Source organism: Cervus elaphus, chromosome 12 (genome assembly GCF_910594005.1).
Source record: "Cervus elaphus chromosome 12, mCerEla1.1, whole genome shotgun sequence".
NCBI lineage: Eukaryota > Metazoa > Chordata > Mammalia > Artiodactyla > Cervidae > Cervus > Cervus elaphus.
In genome coordinates, this window is record NC_057826.1 from 64,706,729 (window position 1) to 64,724,254 (window position 17,526).

The 17,526-nt window shown below is 43.4% G+C and overlaps 1 protein-coding gene and 1 non-coding gene across 2 annotated transcripts; both read right to left on the reverse strand.

Annotated features, from left to right (window-relative positions):
* Window positions 1-1,602: 1,602 nt before the first annotated feature.
* LOC122705950 lies at window positions 1,603-1,709 on the reverse strand. The gene has a single exon (XR_006344220.1). It is a non-coding gene; the product is annotated as a U6 spliceosomal RNA (small nuclear RNA).
* A 3,328-nt stretch (window positions 1,710-5,037) lies between these two features.
* On the reverse strand, window positions 5,038-14,098 carry KNSTRN (kinetochore localized astrin (SPAG5) binding protein). Its single transcript, XM_043920930.1, has 9 exons — window positions 13,851-14,098; window positions 13,593-13,687; window positions 10,406-10,535; window positions 9,550-9,594; window positions 8,604-8,709; window positions 8,340-8,433; window positions 7,328-7,383; window positions 6,497-6,571; window positions 5,038-5,801 (listed from the first exon to the last, which is right to left on the reverse strand). Exons 1-9 carry the CDS (start codon window positions 14,057-14,059, stop codon window positions 5,670-5,672), a joined length of 942 nt encoding a protein of 313 aa, XP_043776865.1. The 5' UTR covers window positions 14,060-14,098; the 3' UTR covers window positions 5,038-5,669.
* Between the last annotated feature and the right edge of the window lie 3,428 nt (window positions 14,099-17,526).

Genomic DNA, 17,526 nt, shown 5'->3' on the forward strand with positions numbered 1-17,526 from the left:
TATCAGATCTAGTCCCTTAAATCTATTTCTCACTTCCACTGTATAATCATAAGGGATTTGATTTAGGTCATACCTGAATGGTCTAGTGGTTTTCCCTACTTTCTTCAATTTAAGTCTGAATTTGGCAATAAGGAGTTCATGATCTGAGCCACAGTCAGCTCCTGGTCTTGTTTTTGCTGAGTGTATAGAGCTTCTCCATCTTTGGCTGCAAAGAATATAATCAATCTGATTTTGGTGTTGACCATCTGGTGATATCCACGTGTAGTCTTCTCTTGTGTTGTTGGAAGAGGGTGTTTGCTACGACCAGTGTGTTCTCTTGGCAAAACTCTATTAGCCTTTGCCCTGCTTCATTCCGTACTTCAAGGCCAAATTTGCTTGTTAACTCCAGGTGTTTCTTGACTTCCTACTTTTGCATTCCATTCCCCTATAATAAAAAGGACATCTTTTTCGGGTGTTAGTTCTAAAAGGTCTTGTAGGTCTTCATAGAACTGTTCAACTTCAGTTTCTTCAGCATTACTGGTTGGGGCATAGGCTTGGATTACCATGATGTTGAATGGTTTGCTTTGGAAACAAACAGAGATCATTCTGTTGTTTTTGAAATTGCATCCAAGTACTGCATTTCAGACTCTTTTGTTGACCATGATGACTACTCCATTTCTTCTAAGGGATTCCTGACCACAGTAGTAGATATAATGGTCATCTGAGTTAAATTCACCCATTCCAGTCCATCTTAGTTCGCTGATTCCTAGAATGTTGACATCACTCTTGCCATCTCCTGTTTGACCACTTCCAATTTGCTTTGATTCATGGACCTAACATTCCAGGTTCCTATGCAATATTGCTCTTTACAGCATTGGACCTTGCTTCTATCACCAGTCCCATCCACAGCTGGGTATTGATTTTGCTTTGGCTCCATCCCTTCATTCTTTCTGGAGTTATTTCTCCACTGATCTCCAGTAGCATATTGGGCTACTGAGATACCAATTAGAGATATCAAGGGAACATTTGATGCAAAGATGGGTTCGATAAAGGACAGAAATGGTATGGACCTAACAGAAGTAGAAGATATTAAGAAGGGGTGGCAAGAATACACAGAAGACCTGTACAAAAAGGATCCTCACGACCCAGATAGATAATCATGATGGTGTGATCACTCACCTAGAGCCAGACATCCTGGAATGTGAAGTCAAGTGGGCCTTAAAAAGCATCACTACGAACAAAGCTAGTGGAGGTGATGGAATTCCAGTTGAGCTATTTCAAATCCTGAAAGATGATGCTGTGAAAGTGCTGCACTCAATATGTCAGCAAATTTGGAAAACTCAGCAGTGGCCACAGGACTGGAAAAGGTCAGTTTTCATTCCAATCCCAAAGAAAGGCAATGCCAAAGAATGCTCAAACAACTGTGCAATTGCAGTCATCTCACACGCTAGCAAAGTAATGCTCAAAATTCTCCAAGCCAGGCTTCAGCAATACGTGAACAGTGAACTTTCAGATGTTCAAGCTGGTTTTAGAAAAGGCAGAGGAACCAGAGATCAAATTGCCAACATCTGTTGGATCATCAAAAAAACAAGAGAGTTCCAGGAAAACATCTTTAAAAAAAAAAAAAAAATGGAATGCTTCATGAATTTGCGTGTCATCCTTGCTCAGGGGCCATGCTAATCTTCTCTGTATCGTTCCAATTTTAGTATATGTGCTGCTGAAGTGAACACCAGGAAAACATCTATTTCTGCTTTATTGACTATGCCAAAGCCTTTGACTGTGTGGATCACAATAAACTGTGGAAAATTCTGAAGCAGATGGGAATACCACACCACCTGACCTGCCTCTTGAGAAATCTGTATACAGGTCAGGAAGCAACAGTTAGAACTGGACATGGAACAACAGACTGATTCCAAGTTGGAAAAGGAGTACATGAAGGCTGTATATTGTCACCCCGCTTATTTAACTTATATGCAGAGTACATCATGAGAAATGCTGGGCTGGAAGAAGCACAAGCTGGAATCAAGATTGCTGGGAGAAATATCAATAACCTCAGATATGCAGATGACACCACCCTTATGGCAGAAAGTGAAGAGGAACTAAAGAGCCTCTTGATGAAAGTGAAAGAGGAGAGTGAAAAAGTTGGCTTAAAGCTCAACATTCAGAAAACTAAGATCATGGCATCTGGTCCCATCACTTCATGGGAAATAGATGGGCAAACAGTGGAAACAGTGGCAGACTTTATTTTTTGGGGCTCCAAAATCACTGCAGATGGTGATTGCAGCCATGAAATTAAAAGACACTTACTCCTTGGAAGGAAAGTTATGACCAACCTAGATAGCATATTAAAAAGCAGAGACATTACTTTGCCAACAAAGGTTCGTCTAGTCAAGGCTACCGTTTTTCCAGTGGTCATGTATGGATGTGAGAGTTAGACTGTGAAGAAAGCTGAGTGCTGAAAAATAGATGCTTTTGAACTGTGGTGTTGGAGAAGACTCTTAAGAGTCCCTTGGACTGCAAGGAGATCCAATCAGTCCATCCTGAAGGAGATCAGTCCTGGGCGTTCATTGGTAGGACTGATGCTGAAGCTGAATTTATTCAGGTTCCAGACCAGAATAAACACCCACACACCTCCACATGTAGAAAAGGGCAATGGAATAGAGGTCAGAAGGCACAGGAGAAAAGGCAAAAGTGCACAAATGCTGATTGCTGGTGCAAAGCAGAACTGTGGGCAAAGAGCCCCTGAGGCCAGGCCTCGAGCTAACAGAGTCTGTACATTGGGAAAGATGAGTCAGGGAGGAGCTGAGATAGGTTCATTCTTAGGAGTTAACTAGGGAGGCAGGACAAGGAGGTGAGGATCTCACAGCTACGTTTCCCACCCCTTCTCTCAAGAAGAACTTTTGAATCAGTCCTAATGAGATGGATGAAACTGGAGCCCATTATACAGAGTGAAGTAAGCCAGAAAGATAAAGAACATTACAGCATACTAACACATATATATGGAATTTAGAAAGATGGTAACAATAACCCTATATGCAAAACAGAAAAAGAGACACAGAAGTACAGAACAGACTTTTGAACTCTGTGGGAGAAGGTGAGGGTGGGATGTTTCGAAAGAACAGCATGTATATTATCTTTGGTGAAACAGATCACCAGCCCAGGTGGGATGCATGAGACAAGTGCTCGGGCCTGGTGCACTGGGAAGACCCAGAGGAATCAGGTGGAGAGGGAGGTGGGAGGGGGGATCGGGATGGGGAATACGTGTAACTCTATGGCTGATTCATATCAATGTATGACAAAACCCACTGAAATGTTGTGAAGTAATTAGCCTCCAACTAATAAAAAAAAAAAAAAAAAGAACTTTTAAGGGGACCAGAAATGCCAATTACAGATTCACTTGGATAAATAACCTTTTGGGGCTTCCCTGATGGCTCAGATGGTAAAGAATCTACCTGCAGGGACTTCCCTGGTGGTCCAGTGGTTAAGACTTCGCCTTCCACTACAGGGGGTGCAGGTTCAATCCCTGGTCGGGGAACTAAGATCCCACATGCCTTGTGAAAACGAAAACATAAACCAGAACCAATATTGTAGCAAGTTCAATAAAGACTTTTATTTTTTATTTATTTATTTTTTTAATATATTTATTTATTTATTTATTTGGCTGTTCCCGGCCTTAGCTGCAGCATGTGGGATCAAGTTCCCTGACCAGGGATTGAACCCTGGCCCCCTGCATTGGGAGCACAGAGTCTTAGCCACTGGACCACCAGGGAAGTCCCAATAAAGACTTTAAAAAAAAAAAAAAAAAGAATCTACCTGCAATGCAGGAGACCTGGGTTTGATTTCCGGGTCAGGAAGGTTCCCGGGAGAAGGGAATGGCCCACCCACTCCAGTACGCTTGACTGGAGAATTCCATGGACAGATGAACCTGGTGGGCTACAGCCCATGATGTCACTAAGAGTTGGGACACAACTGAGCGACTAACACTTTTTTTTCTTTCTCAAATAACCTTTTAAACTATAAATATCCTGAAAATGGTTAGAATATCCAGCTCTTCTCACTGTGCATTATTTAACTGGGTTTCCCCCTCAAAATATTTGAGACATAATCAACTGTGTGAATGCTATATGGGCATGAAGGCAAAGAATTTTAGCCCTATAAATTAGGGTGGGATGTTACTTGACTTGATTGGGTGCCTCTGGACAGTCCCAGAATAGGGGGAGTTGGTGAAGAAATTGGGAAGTGCAGGGAAAAATGGGAGATGGCTAAAGCCAAAGTCTGCCTAGTTTGACTAAGAAATGAAATATGGGGAATTCCTGGGATGTCCAGTGGTTAGGGGCTTCCCTGGTAGCTCAGACGTTAAGAATCTGTCTGCAATGTGGGAGACCTGGGTTCAATCCCTGGGTTGGGAAGGTCCCCTGGAGGAGGGCATGGTAACCCACTCCAGCCTTCTTGATTGGAGAATCCCATGGACAGAGGAGCCTGCAGGCTACAGTCCATGGGGTCACAAAGAGTTGGACACGACTGAATGACCAAGCACACCAGTGGTCAGGGCTCCACACTTTCACTGCCAAGGGCCCGGGTTCAATCCCTGGTTGGGGAACTGGGATCCAGTAAGAAAAAAAAAAGAAAATAAATTATGGCTGCGCCTTTGGTGAACCATGGGGGGAGGAGGGGGAGGGAAGGCCTGCTGTGGACTTCATTTGACTAACGATCCAGCGGGCCAGGTCCAGGATTAGCCACACAAGGCAACAGCAGAGATTAATCATATTTAGGAATACAGGCAGCTAGTGACACAAACCTGGTGGAAGGAGTCTGGCACACACTGCTGCAAACAGGCAACACCCGCAGAAGACTAACTAATGCTCATAGAAGAGGGGGTGGGGAGGGGGGGCCAGTTACAGAGCACTTAAAAATGAGTAGAAGAAAAATACTCTGGGTTAAATAGAAGAAAAACATTCTGGGTGAAATTGTAACTGAACTTGTTAACAGATTAGTTCAGGAGTATTCAGTGGCCATATTTAGATTAAAAAGCTAGTTTCACTTGTCAATATTGCAGTCTGAATAGTTACAGAAATATTTATTTAAAAGTAACACTTTATAAAAAAAAACACAGAAATGATTTAGATTAAAAGCTCCAAGTTGTATTGTTTCATACGTGTTATTGCTATCTATACCTTCACCCCATTATGAAGCCATTTCAAGTAACTTTCAGTTCATAAATTTACAGTGAGGTTACAGAGCCCAGCCAGGATGGGACAGAATGTGTTCCAAGTTAGGAAGGGATGTGACTCCTCAGTGATGTCTCCCATGGAGCATGTATGCTTCACTGTTTCTTTCTGCACATCTTCTGGCTTCTCTGGTTGTGGCTGGTTTAGAGTCTCCTGATGCTAATGATGTGCTGCTTTTTGATCCTAGGAGGCTGATCCAAGCTTTCAGGCCCCCTCTCCTGTAGGCCCTAATTATGAACTGTGAGGTTCAGGAGAGATGGACAATCTGAAGGCTGGGAACGAATGCTTGCTTAAGGGAGGAATTGCCATTCCAACATCAATTGTCTTTAATCCTACTGCAGAAACTGTTTTTATTCTGGGGATGGTGAGTCCTAGAAGATCATGGCCAAGAAGCAGATGTCCTAAGTAGCTTCCTCTGAGAGTCTATCCCCAAGAGAGAGCCATGTGGCCACCTGCTTTTTATCATATTTCTAATAGCTGTTCCATTTCCTCAAGGGCTGTTGTGAAATCATTTACTTGACTGCTACATAAGGTCTGTTGTTCAAGGAACTGGGCTCTCTCTTCTTCTTTCATCTTCAACTTTACCTTTAAGGCCTGCATGGAAAGACATTAAAAAACAAGAAAACCCACAAAACATTGATTCAGAAAAGACAATACAATAACCAGAACATTCTGTTCCATTGAGGAAGACCACTGGAATACTGACACACACTGTCTCTTTTTAGATTTATCTGTGTTGGCTTTAAGAACTGTCTACTACAGAATCTGTTATCTCAGCTGGAGCACTGAAATCCTCTAGGATTCCATGTAGTATCCCATGGTTCATCCAAGCAATTCAAAGTCCAGCCCCAAGAATCTGGGTTTCCTATTACAGGTTCCCCTGAGATATCAAGTTTCCACAGCATAGACTTCGCACAGGTGTCAACTCTCACCTGGAGGAATCTAGCATGTTGCACACTGTTTCGTGCCCTGTGGATGTAAACATTTCTAAGCATCTTTAGAACAAAAAATTAGTTGAAAAAAATGGTGAAATCAAAGCCTTGGAATTTAGTTAATAGTAATGCATCAATATTTGTTTCTTAGTCCTGACAAATATACCATGACAATGTAAGATGTTAATATTAGGGGAATTGAATTCTCTATTATTTTTGCAACTTTGTCACAATCTAACATTGTTGCAAAATAGTTTATTAAAAATGAATAAATAGATAAATAAAAGAGCCCTCCACAGACCCTCCTATTGTAGTAAGAAATGGTAATTTTGCCTTGGGGTGATGTCTGCCTCTCACCTGTAACTCTTCCATCTGCTTTTTGGCTGTTTCGTTAAAAAGCTTCAGTTCATCTTGCAAAGTTTGTAACAGCAGCTAAGAGAAAAGCAGAAGCAAATATAGTAACAGATCTTTATTGAAAGGTGAGAACTTTTCTTCAAATAAATTCATCTCCTCACAGGAGTTGAATTAGATGATCACTAATATCCTTTGCATTCAGTCATTTATTGAGTGTCCACACATGTGCCAGGCTCCTCTGAGAAACGGAGTCCACAGGAGGGACAGAGGACTACACCTCCACATGCTCCGTGCTACACAGGCCAATATGAACGAAAGGCAGTAGCCACTGAAGGGGTGACTAAGTTGCCTTGGGGAGCTGAGGAAGGTATCCATGCTTAGTATTCTAAGATGACAACCTATCTTCCTGGGGAAGAGATCATAGAAGCTCAAAAGGCTTTAATCCCAAACAAATTTCCTTCCTACTTCTGGGAAGGAACCAAAGAGAGGACAAATTTAATTCAGGTTGGACCTTTGTAAGACACAGTTCTTAGCAAAGGAATAAGGGGGAAAATTTGATAAAGCGTAGAACAGAGAAACCAGAAAGCTGTCTCCACTAGTCCACCCTACTATGGGTTTTAATGTAGTACATTTTCAACCTAGACTCACTCTTATTTGTAAGCACAAAATCACCCTTAAGGAAAACATGCTATTTTGAGTACACATCCAACCACCCTCTTCCTGGATAACCAAAGGCTGCTTCATGGGCTTTGCCAAGCATGTGGCAGAGACCCGCTTAGATCTGCAAGGCCCCACTCTCACTGGCCCCTCGCCCCCTCACACCTGCCCCCTCACCATGGAGTCCATGTGATCTTCGGTCGAGTCCTGCTGTGATGCCAGGGTCTCACTGCCTAAAACCAGTAGAAACAACAGAGTCAGCCCTGCCTAGGGAATTGCAACTTAAAAGAAAATAAAAAGCCCTCCACAGGAGTATTCATGAGGGAAACTTCTCTGAGGGCCTGGGCCTGGACTCTCTCCCCTGAGCTTTCACCTCGGCAGGGTCCCCCATGCCTGCTCTCCAGAGCTGGATTTTACTTCCCCTTCCTCTCCAGGTATGGATATGGCCAAAACTTTCTCCTCAGCTCAGCAGAAAATTTGTCCAAAAGAAATGTATAGGTTTTGGGTCTGTTTACAGTACATAAAACTATTTCTAAAATCTTTAGAGGCCTTCAACATTTTTATTGTAAAAACAATGCATGTATATAGGCAATCAAAATCATGCAAAAACGTATATGGTAACTATAATGAATACATCCTAAAATGCACTATTTTAATGGCAGTATTCAAAATCAGTACTCTAAGAAGCCTGGGCTCCTTCCCTGGGCATTCTTAAATTCCTCAACTCAGGCTCTCTGAAAGTCTCTGGGTAATCCCTTCCGCTGTTTCCTCTTTGTTATAGACTGTCCCCTCTAGGGACAGGGTAAGAACAAGAATCACATTTTAACCAACATGACTTAGATTATTAGCCAGCTTCAGTATCATCTCTCTCTCTCCACCCATGAAGATTCCTTATGTGCCATATCCCTTGAAAGAAAGAAGATATTTCTGACCTATTTGCAAGATCATACCTGTCAGCATCAAAAGAATGGCATAAAGTGTTCAGGTAAGAAAGAGATAACCCTCTCTACCCAACATGTGAAACGCTCTTGGGCAGGCAGAGTCAACATCACCAGAGACTAGAGAGGAGCTCCCTGAAACCTTCAGGGCTTTGCTAGGCAACCCCTGCCCTGACCAGGTCAGCTGACACACAGCCCAGAATCGCTCAGGAAAGGGCGCATGCACCGACTCCTCTGACGGCAGTTCTTACCTGGGGTGAGGCCTTTGCTTTCTAAAATTGCCAAACAGTTGTCCTGAAACTTCTCCAGCAACTCTACTTTTTGAGTCAGGTCCTTCAGCTCTCCCTGTTGGGGTGAACATGCAGACAGGCCAGGCCCATCCCATTCCTTGGGAACAGTCACAGCACAAGCCCAGTGTCTTTTCTGCCTGCCCTCAGGACCACCTGGTGTGGCCCCTCAGGTGTCCACACGCATCACCAGGGCAGCTGATGGCAGAGGTCTGGTGGGTCTCTTACCTGAGTTTCAATCAATTTCTGGTGCAACTGCTTGTTGACAGCCTCTAAGAGCTGGTTCTTATCCTTGAGCTCTTCTTCTGATTTCTGTTTACTCAATGGTTTGTAGCTGTAATGATAATTGTACTTAGATGAAGATGTGGAGGGGTTAAGAGTATGAGCTATGGAGTTACACAAACTGGCTGGTTGAAATCGTGGCCTCACCACATAGTGGAATATGACCTTCAGGGAGCTCTGTAACCTCTCAGGTTGTTTCCTTATTTGTAGAATTAATACCCTCATCTCATATTATTATTATTGTGAAGGGTAAAGGAGAATACACGTGCAATTCGTCGCACAGTTACTGACCCATAGTAAACTTTAATCAGTAATAGCCATTATCATCATCAATACTGAATCTTTTTAAAGTTCTCTGAGTCTGTCTTAATAGTATTTTGTCTTTAGAACTTTTAAGACATGCTCAAATAATAGATGTGGAATTACAACCTATTTCTACAAACTTTCCAGCTTATATTATTTCTGCCTTTGGGACTGTAATGGCCAAGCAAGCCTCAAGTACAGAAAGATGCAGCCTTCTCCAAGATTTTACCACCAGCAGTAGAACACCCATTTTGAAATCACTAACACATGCAGCTTCTCCCATCCTGAGGGCTTCCTGCTCTTGTTAATGGGCCATCACTGGGTTTAAGCAGTGGTCCTGGCATGGAGCCCCCAAACTCCTGTCTGTAACTCAAGATTGTCACATCACCGACTCTTGTCCTGACATTGGGTCTTGAGCCTGGCTGTGTCTCACCCCTGAAAATTCCATTCCAATTTCTGGGGTGGCACCAGACTCCAACATGGTAAAACAAGTCCCATGAGTGATTCTGAGGTACAACCAGAGCCCCACTCTGTATTAAGCCCCAATACCCTAACGTGGTGGCCAAGTTTCGTTTACCCTGATGCTCACCTCTTCCTCAGGTTCCTTCTGGAGGTATCTGTAGCCTTCACCTGCCTGGAGAAGCAAAAACAAATCAGGATGTTAACTAGCCTTACTGTGGTGATCATCTCACAGTATTTACAAATATCAAATCACTATGTTGCATACCTGAAACTAACACAATGTTATATGTCAACTATACCTCAATTAAATAATAATAACAAAGGAATCAATCACAGAGAATCATGGTACTGTTGTTACATATGTTGTGAAAAGGCAGAACAAAAAGAACCTTGATTTTCTAAGGCAAGAACCAGAGGTTACATACAGTGCAGACAGTACAAGCTTGAGAAGCTCTGAGGCACCACGCACTTTTGTTTCCGCCCAGACTATTGAAAAAGGCTTATGAATAGGGAATGGGCTCCCTTCCTGACCACGCTGACAGCCTGACAGACCTGCTCCTGCTCAGAATGATATGGCTACCTCATGTCAACCTGACTCAGTGGCAGCTGAGCACTGGGGGAGGGATACACAGACACACTACACCTGGCTGACCTGTGCTCACACTAGCAATCTAGGCTCACAACTAGCACCCCCCTGCCACGACTACCACTTAGGGCCGGTGTTTGGCTGCAGTGCTGCTATTTGTACATGCAGAGCAAATGCTGAGAGAGGAAAAAAATATCTATTATAACCCTGGCTGCACCTCTTCTGAGCTGATCAACACCAAGGGTTCTGAAAAACAGCTCAGCAATGCTGTGATGCTTTGGGCCACTTGACTACAGGCCAATCCATCAGACACCTTGTGCTCTCAAAACCCTAATTCTTGGTACTGAACAATTTCTAACCAGAAGTTCTATTTGGATACCGATGTTCTGACTCTCACCCATTTTCTCGTCTCGGTTTGATGATTTTTGTAACATCATTCTCTGAAGCTCCCGAATGAGGTCTGGAAACATCAACTTCTTTGGACTTAACGGGTAACTGGCTCTTAAAAGTGGCTCGAGTTTGTGCATCTGCAAAGGAAAACAAGAGGGTGAAACCTCACACATCATGAACAACAGCTACCAACTCTATAAATCCTGAAGAATAAAACTGATGGACCAATTGGGAATAGAAACCAAAATTCTTTAAATGTGATAGTGCAGTGTGATTGAGGGTGGACAGAAGCTTGACAATACAGCAAACCAAATGGCCAGAGGGTGTAGATGTGAAGGTGGAGATTCATATAAGCAAAGAACACAAGAGGCAGTGTGGCTGCCAGCAAGGCAAAACACAGCTGGACCCTGCCTCACACAGCAGTTCAATGGGACTATCTCATTCTGCTCTTAAGCACCCTGCTTGCTCCCCTAAGCTACATGCAAGCTGTTTCAAGTTTCAGCTGTTGCTTAGTTGTTTTGACCAGACTGGCTCACTAGCTAGTTCTCTAAGACAGTGGTCCCCAAACTTTTTGGCACTAGGGACCAGTTTCCTGAAAGACAATTTTTCCTCAGACCAGGGGTGGGGTGGGGATGGTTTCAGAATGCTTCAAGTGCATTACATTTATTGTGCATTTTATTTCTATGATTATATTATCAGCTCCACCTCAGATCATCAGGCATTAGATTCTGGAGGCTGGGGCCCCCTGCTTTGCAGATGTCTTTGTACCTCAGCATCTAGAAGAGTATCTGGCATATTAGCAAAAATTCAAAACCTGCTTACTGAGTAAACGGAACACGTCACAGTTTCACAGACCATCTCTAAACTAGCTCCTTTCGTCATCTTCTCCTCTTCCATGCTGGCCTTTACCATCCATTTTTGTTTATCCATCTTTAAGTTTAGAGTTTCACATAGGTTCCTTATTTGGCATTCTGTTCTGATCCTGGTAGGCTATTGCCAGATAACCAGAGAAATGGCCCTGACATGACACTCTTCTTCCCTAGAAGAGGGCATCTGCCTCCTAGCCCTTATGCCGCCCTCCACCACACACCTTTTTTTTTTTTTTTCCACACACACCTCTTTCTACCACCTTCATTCCATAGCAAATCCAAGTAACTTGTTCTGGAGTTAAGTACTCACCCGACTCCATCTAATACATGCAAAGAATTCTTCTACTTTATACCAACTTTCACTTTGTTTATTGTAAAATGGCTCCTTTAAAAACCTGTGTCCATACCCTGGTTTCTGAGATTTCACATGCCCCGAGGCAACTACGCCTATATGCCACAATCACTGAGCCTGCCTAGAGCCTGTGCTCTGCAACAGGAAAAGCCACCACAGTAAGAATCTCCCGCTCTCCAAAACTACAGAAAGACTGCGCAACCAAAAATAGAGTTTGACCTATCTTAAGTTGAAGAAATCAACAATTAAATCAAAATGAAGAAATGAGGTACAAAGCACTGAACTGCAGGCATTAGGAAACTTTGTGTTTGATAAAGATTTATTTTGATGACTTTGGCTGCACAACAGTTTGGAATAAATATGATTTCTCAGGCTAACAAATTATTTCATTTATAGGTACACTCAATGGGCACTGACATCCTATTTTCCACACTCTTTCACACAAAGCAAGTATTAAAAAGGTTCTTTCTGATATCTGTCCGAAGTAAAAGGTAACCTTGGGTGAATGAATTTACCTTCTCCTCTCTCAGGTTATTAATAAGTCATACATGATAAGAAATATCTCATGTAAAAGGTATCAACAGCAAACTGATCAAAATTAACACTCTTCATTGACTAGAATTGGTTCCAATCACCCATATTTGTTAGAACCTAAGGATGGTATTGTAGGAAAAATTTAGCAGGGTTTAACAAAGACTATCTTCTTAAAATGAGAGATGCTAAGGCGGGAACTGGATGGCTAGTGCCAAGCATGGAAAGACTAATTTTTCACTGTATATCATTTCCAAACTTTGGATTTTTTTTAACATGTGTATATGTTATCTGTTAAAAAAAAAAAACTAAAAAACAACCAACCCTTGCCTAACATCAAAAAACCTGGAAGGCAGCCTAAAAATGTTAAAATATTGAGGTTACATATGACCGTAAAGCTGGGACAGGGAAAGAAGCAAAAAGATGAAAACTTTCAGTTTGGGTGGCGAGATGCCAGTCACTCCCCACTGCACTAAAGACGCCGCTTTCTAAGGGAAAGGCAGTGTAAGACTGAGTCCAGTTCCTCCATCAACTCCTAAGCCCTGCTGATGACAGAATTGCCATTCAGGTGATCTGAAGCAATATAAGACAAACAGAATCCTGTAAGACCTTTGGAGAAAAGCCTATTTACTTCATAGGTCAATCCTACTACTCTCATCAATCAGCTGCATGGAGTCACCTGGGAAAGGATCCTAAATAGCTGCTTCAAAACCTTCCACCACCACCCGGTTCTCATGTTTGAAGCCAATTCTCTGCTATAATCTCTAGATTAGACAACTCGACAATTGCAGAATTTAGAAGATGATTTCAACTCCAAGCTAAGTAACACAAAGCAAAATAGCAAAGCAATCAAACATTGCTTTTAATCATGCCTCTTCTCCCAAAGTTCTGTAGTATTAGTTAGGCCTGATCCCTCTCTCTCACTTTACTCAACAAATGTTTGCTGAGAATGTACTATATAAAGGGCACTGTGCAGTTACAAATGGGAACCAGACAGGGTGTGAACCCTAGTGCTTCTCCCTAATTATCCTGCTTTTTAAATGACTCTCTTCTCTCCTCCCTGACAACAAACCCAGTCCCTCCAGACAGCCCAAGTCTGGAAATAAAACTGATAGGTATAAAATGGATCCCCAGCTTACTGCGAATAATATTGTAGAATAGTCAGCAACTTGAATCTAATTGGTGAATGCAGCAGTTTGGTTTGAAGAAGCAGGGGGGTGGGGCAAGTCTAAATTTCTACCTTACTGCCCTTCCCCTAACTCCCATCATAAACTAGACAGCCCGGTTCCTAGGGAGTTAGTAGGCTGTCAAAGCCGGTAGAATGCCCTCCCTTGCCGGTGCCACCCATTCCCAACAATAGATTTGACGTCCCCAGACTCCTGGCCTGACCAACCCAGGGCCGGTTCGCAGTGCCAGGGGGCAAGGGCCCCGTGGACACCCACCTGCGGGCAGGCCGCTGCTCAGCACACAGGAGGGTTGCAGGGTGTACACTGTCTTAACCACGCTGGTCATCGTAACGAGGCGGCACGGCTGGGGCCTAGAAATTACAAGGTGAATGGTTACCCAGGGCTGGGCCAAGGAGACCAAGCAGGCGGAGGCCCCAGGAGAGCGAGACTCAGGAGAGCGAAAATCCTCCATTCCCAGCCCATCCCATCGACTTCCCACATCCAGCCCAGTTTCCTGCCCCGTGAGAGCCGAACCCAGGTGCCTGCTGCTGCTGCCCGCACGCCTCGTCGCTCTGGTTCAAAAGATGCTCGGCAATAACTGCCGTACCACAGACCGCGTCTGCCGCCTGGGTTTCAAAGGGAAACTTCCGGCGACCGGGCGGAAGGGGGTGTGGTGCGCTCTCTGTAGGCGGCCATGTTGTACGGTAGCCACTGGCTTGGGCGACGCCTTCGGCGGCTGCCATGCTGTACGGAAGATCTCAGTCGAGGCCAGAGTTTGAGCTTCCTCGCGTTGGGTATAGGAGTCCCCAGGTCTGCGCGGGGGAAGGGAAGTGGTGCACTTTGCTGTCTTGAATGGAGCTATGAGCCACTGGCGTCATATTCTGGCCTTGGGACGGAAACGCAGTCACGTTTAGGGTCCTTGTCACAATCCTTCTCTTTATTTGGTCTGTGATTGTTAGGGACGGTGCATGATGCCGGAAAGCCAGGAGCACAGAGAGAGGTTGGTAGAAAAAAAAAAAAAGAACATGGTGGAGAGTGGCAGGTGAGATTTGGAGAGGGTTTGTGAGCTGAAATACATGAGACACGTATCCTCAGTCCTAACTAAAACACTTATCCAGAATTTAAGCTGAGATTCCAAGCTACTCCTAGCCAATGGGGCAGAGTTCTCTAAATTTAGTGCGCTAATTCATTTCATTCAACAAATATTCATTGAGCACCTGCTTTGTGTCAGACCATAATTCTAAGTGGGTGGGTTGGATGAGGACAACAAATATGGAGACTAACTTGGGCTGTGCCCTCCTGGAGTTTACAACCCAGGGACCAGCAAATAATCATACAAACCTGTCAATTATATCTCAATTAAACTAGAAAAAAATATGTATTTATCAACTATAGTAAAACTATTAGGGGAGAGTACAACGTGCTGTAAGAGAAAAGCAGGGAAACCTAGTTTAAATTGCAGAGTCAGGAAAGATATCTTAAAGTGATGTTTGACTAAATGGGGGAGGGGGTAGGAATTAACCTGATGAGGAATTCAAAATCCCAAGGTAAGAATGGGCTTTTCTTCAGTTCAGTTCAGTCACTCATTCATGTCTGACTCTTTGTGACCCCATGAACTGCAGGACACCAGGCTTCCCTGTCCATCGCCAACTCCCAGAACTTGCTCAAACTCGTGTCCATGGAGTTGGTGATGCCATCCAACCATCTCATCCACTGTCGTCCCCTTCTCCTCCCACCTTCAATCTTTCCCAGCATCAGGGTCTTTTCCGGTGAGTCAGTTCTTGGAATCAGGTGGCCAAAGTATTGGAGTGTCAGCTTCAGCATCAGCCCTTCCAATGAATATTCAGGACTGTTTTCCTTTAGGATTGACTGGTTTGATCTCCTTGCTGTCTAAAGGATTCTCAAGAGTCTTTTCCAACACCACAGTTTAAAAGCATCAATTCTTGGGCGCTCAGCTTTGTTTAGAGTCCAACTCTCACATCTATATATGACTACTGGAAAAACCATAGCTTTGACTAGACGGACCTTTGTTGGCAAAGTAATGTCTCTGCTTTTTAATATGCTGTCTAGGTTGGTCATAGCTTTTCTTCCAAGGAGCAAGCATCTTTTAATTTCATGACTGCAGTCACTATCTGCAGTGATTTTGGAGCCACCCAAAATAAAGTCTGTCACTAGTTCCATTGTTTCCCCATGTGTTTGCCATGAAGTGGTGGGACCGGCTCAGAAAGCTGAGTGCTGAAGAACTGATGCTTTTGAAATGTAGTGTTGGGGGAGACTTTTGAGAGTCCCTTGAACTGCAAGGAGATCCAACCAGTTCGTCCTAAAGGAAATCAGTCCTGAATATTCATTGGAAGGACTGATGCTGAAGCTGAAACTCCAATACTTTGGCCACCTGATGTGAAGAACTGACTCATTTGAGAAGACCCTGATGCTGGGAAACATTGAAGGCAGGAGGAGAAGGGGACGACAGAGGATGAGATGGTTGGATGGCATCACCGACTTGATGGACATGAGTTTGAGTAAACTCCGGGAGTTGGTGATGGACAGGTGTCGGGACCAGCTCAACAATGAACCGACCCGAGGGAGCAGTACCGCAGAAGAATAAGGAAAAATAAGACTCAGAAATAAAGTGGGGATCAGGGAGCTGATGCCACTCATAGGCAAAATCCCAGATCCTAATCCTTGCATACCTTTTATTGTTAACATCTACTTCCTTGTACATGCTCTAGAGATATCTGTTCTTTACAATCAGGAATTGTAAAGATCAGGGATAAAGATACAAAAGGCACAGTCCTCAATGTCAAACCTTCAGACCTTTCATGACTCTGTTTAGCCCTTTGGCTAGTGACGCCCTTTCTCAGCCACTCCCTCAAGGCTCTGGTTATGGAAACATTCACTAATGGTTTTCCATCAGTCACATCAGTACTTCAACAGCTTGTTTTCAAGATATTTTTCCACGATGAACTTTTTACTGCTCCGAGCCCTTCGCCTGGGGGTGATAAGAAAGTCATTCTTATTTTTCAAAGAAACCCTGTTAGTTATAGTAGAGGCCTGTGCATAGCCTATTCCTTACAACAGGGAGGCCTGGTGTGCTGGAGTCCATGGGGTTGCAAAGTGTAGGACATGACTGAGCGACTGAACTGAACTGAACTGATGGGACCGGATGCCATGATCTTAGTTTTCTGAACGTTTAGTTTTAAGCCAACTTTTTCACTCTCCTCTTCACTTTCATCAAGAGGCTCTTTAGTTCTTCACTTTCTTCCATAAGGGTGATGTCATCTGCATATATGAGATTATTGATATTTCTCCCTGCAATCTTGATTCCAGCTTGTGCTTCATCCAATCTGGCATTTCACATGATGTACTCTGCATATAAGTTAAATAAGCAGAGTAACAATATATGGCCTTTATGTACTCCTTTCCCAATTTGGAACCAGTCTGTTGTTCCATGTCCAATTCTAACTGTTGCTTCTTGACCTGCATACAGATTTCTCAGGAGGCAGGTAAGATGGTCTGGTATTCCCATCTCTTTCAGAATTTTCCAGTTTGTTGTGATCCACATAGTCAAAGTCTTTGGCGTAATCAATAAAGCAGAAGTAGATGTTTTTCTGGAACTTTCTTACTTTTTCTGTGAGCTAACAGATGTTGGCAATTTGATCTCTGGTTCCTCTGCCTTTTCTAAAACCAGCTTGAACATCTGGAAGTTCTCGGTTCCTGTACTGTTGAAGCCTGGCTTGGAGAATTTTGAGCATTACTTTACTAGCGTGTGAGATGAGTGCAATTGTGCGGTAGTTTGAGCATTCTTTGGCATTGACTTTCTTTGGAATTGGAGTGAAAACTGAACTTTTCCAGTCCTGTGGCCACTGCTGAATTTTCCAAATTTGCTGGCATGTTGAGTGCAGCACTTTCACAACATCATCTTTTAGGATTTGAAATAGCTTAACTGGAATTCCATCACCTCTACTAGCTTTGTTCATAGTCCTTCCTAAGGTCCACTTGACTTCGAATTCCAGGATGTCTGGCTCTAGGTGAGTGATCACACCATTGTGGTTATCTGGGTCATGAAGATCTTTTTTGTATAGTTCTTCTGTGTATTCTTGCCACTTCTTCTTAATATCTTCTGCTTCTGTTAGGTCCATACCATTTCTGTCCTTTATTGAACCCATCTTTGCATGAAATTTTCCGTTTGTATCTCTAATTTTCTTGAAGA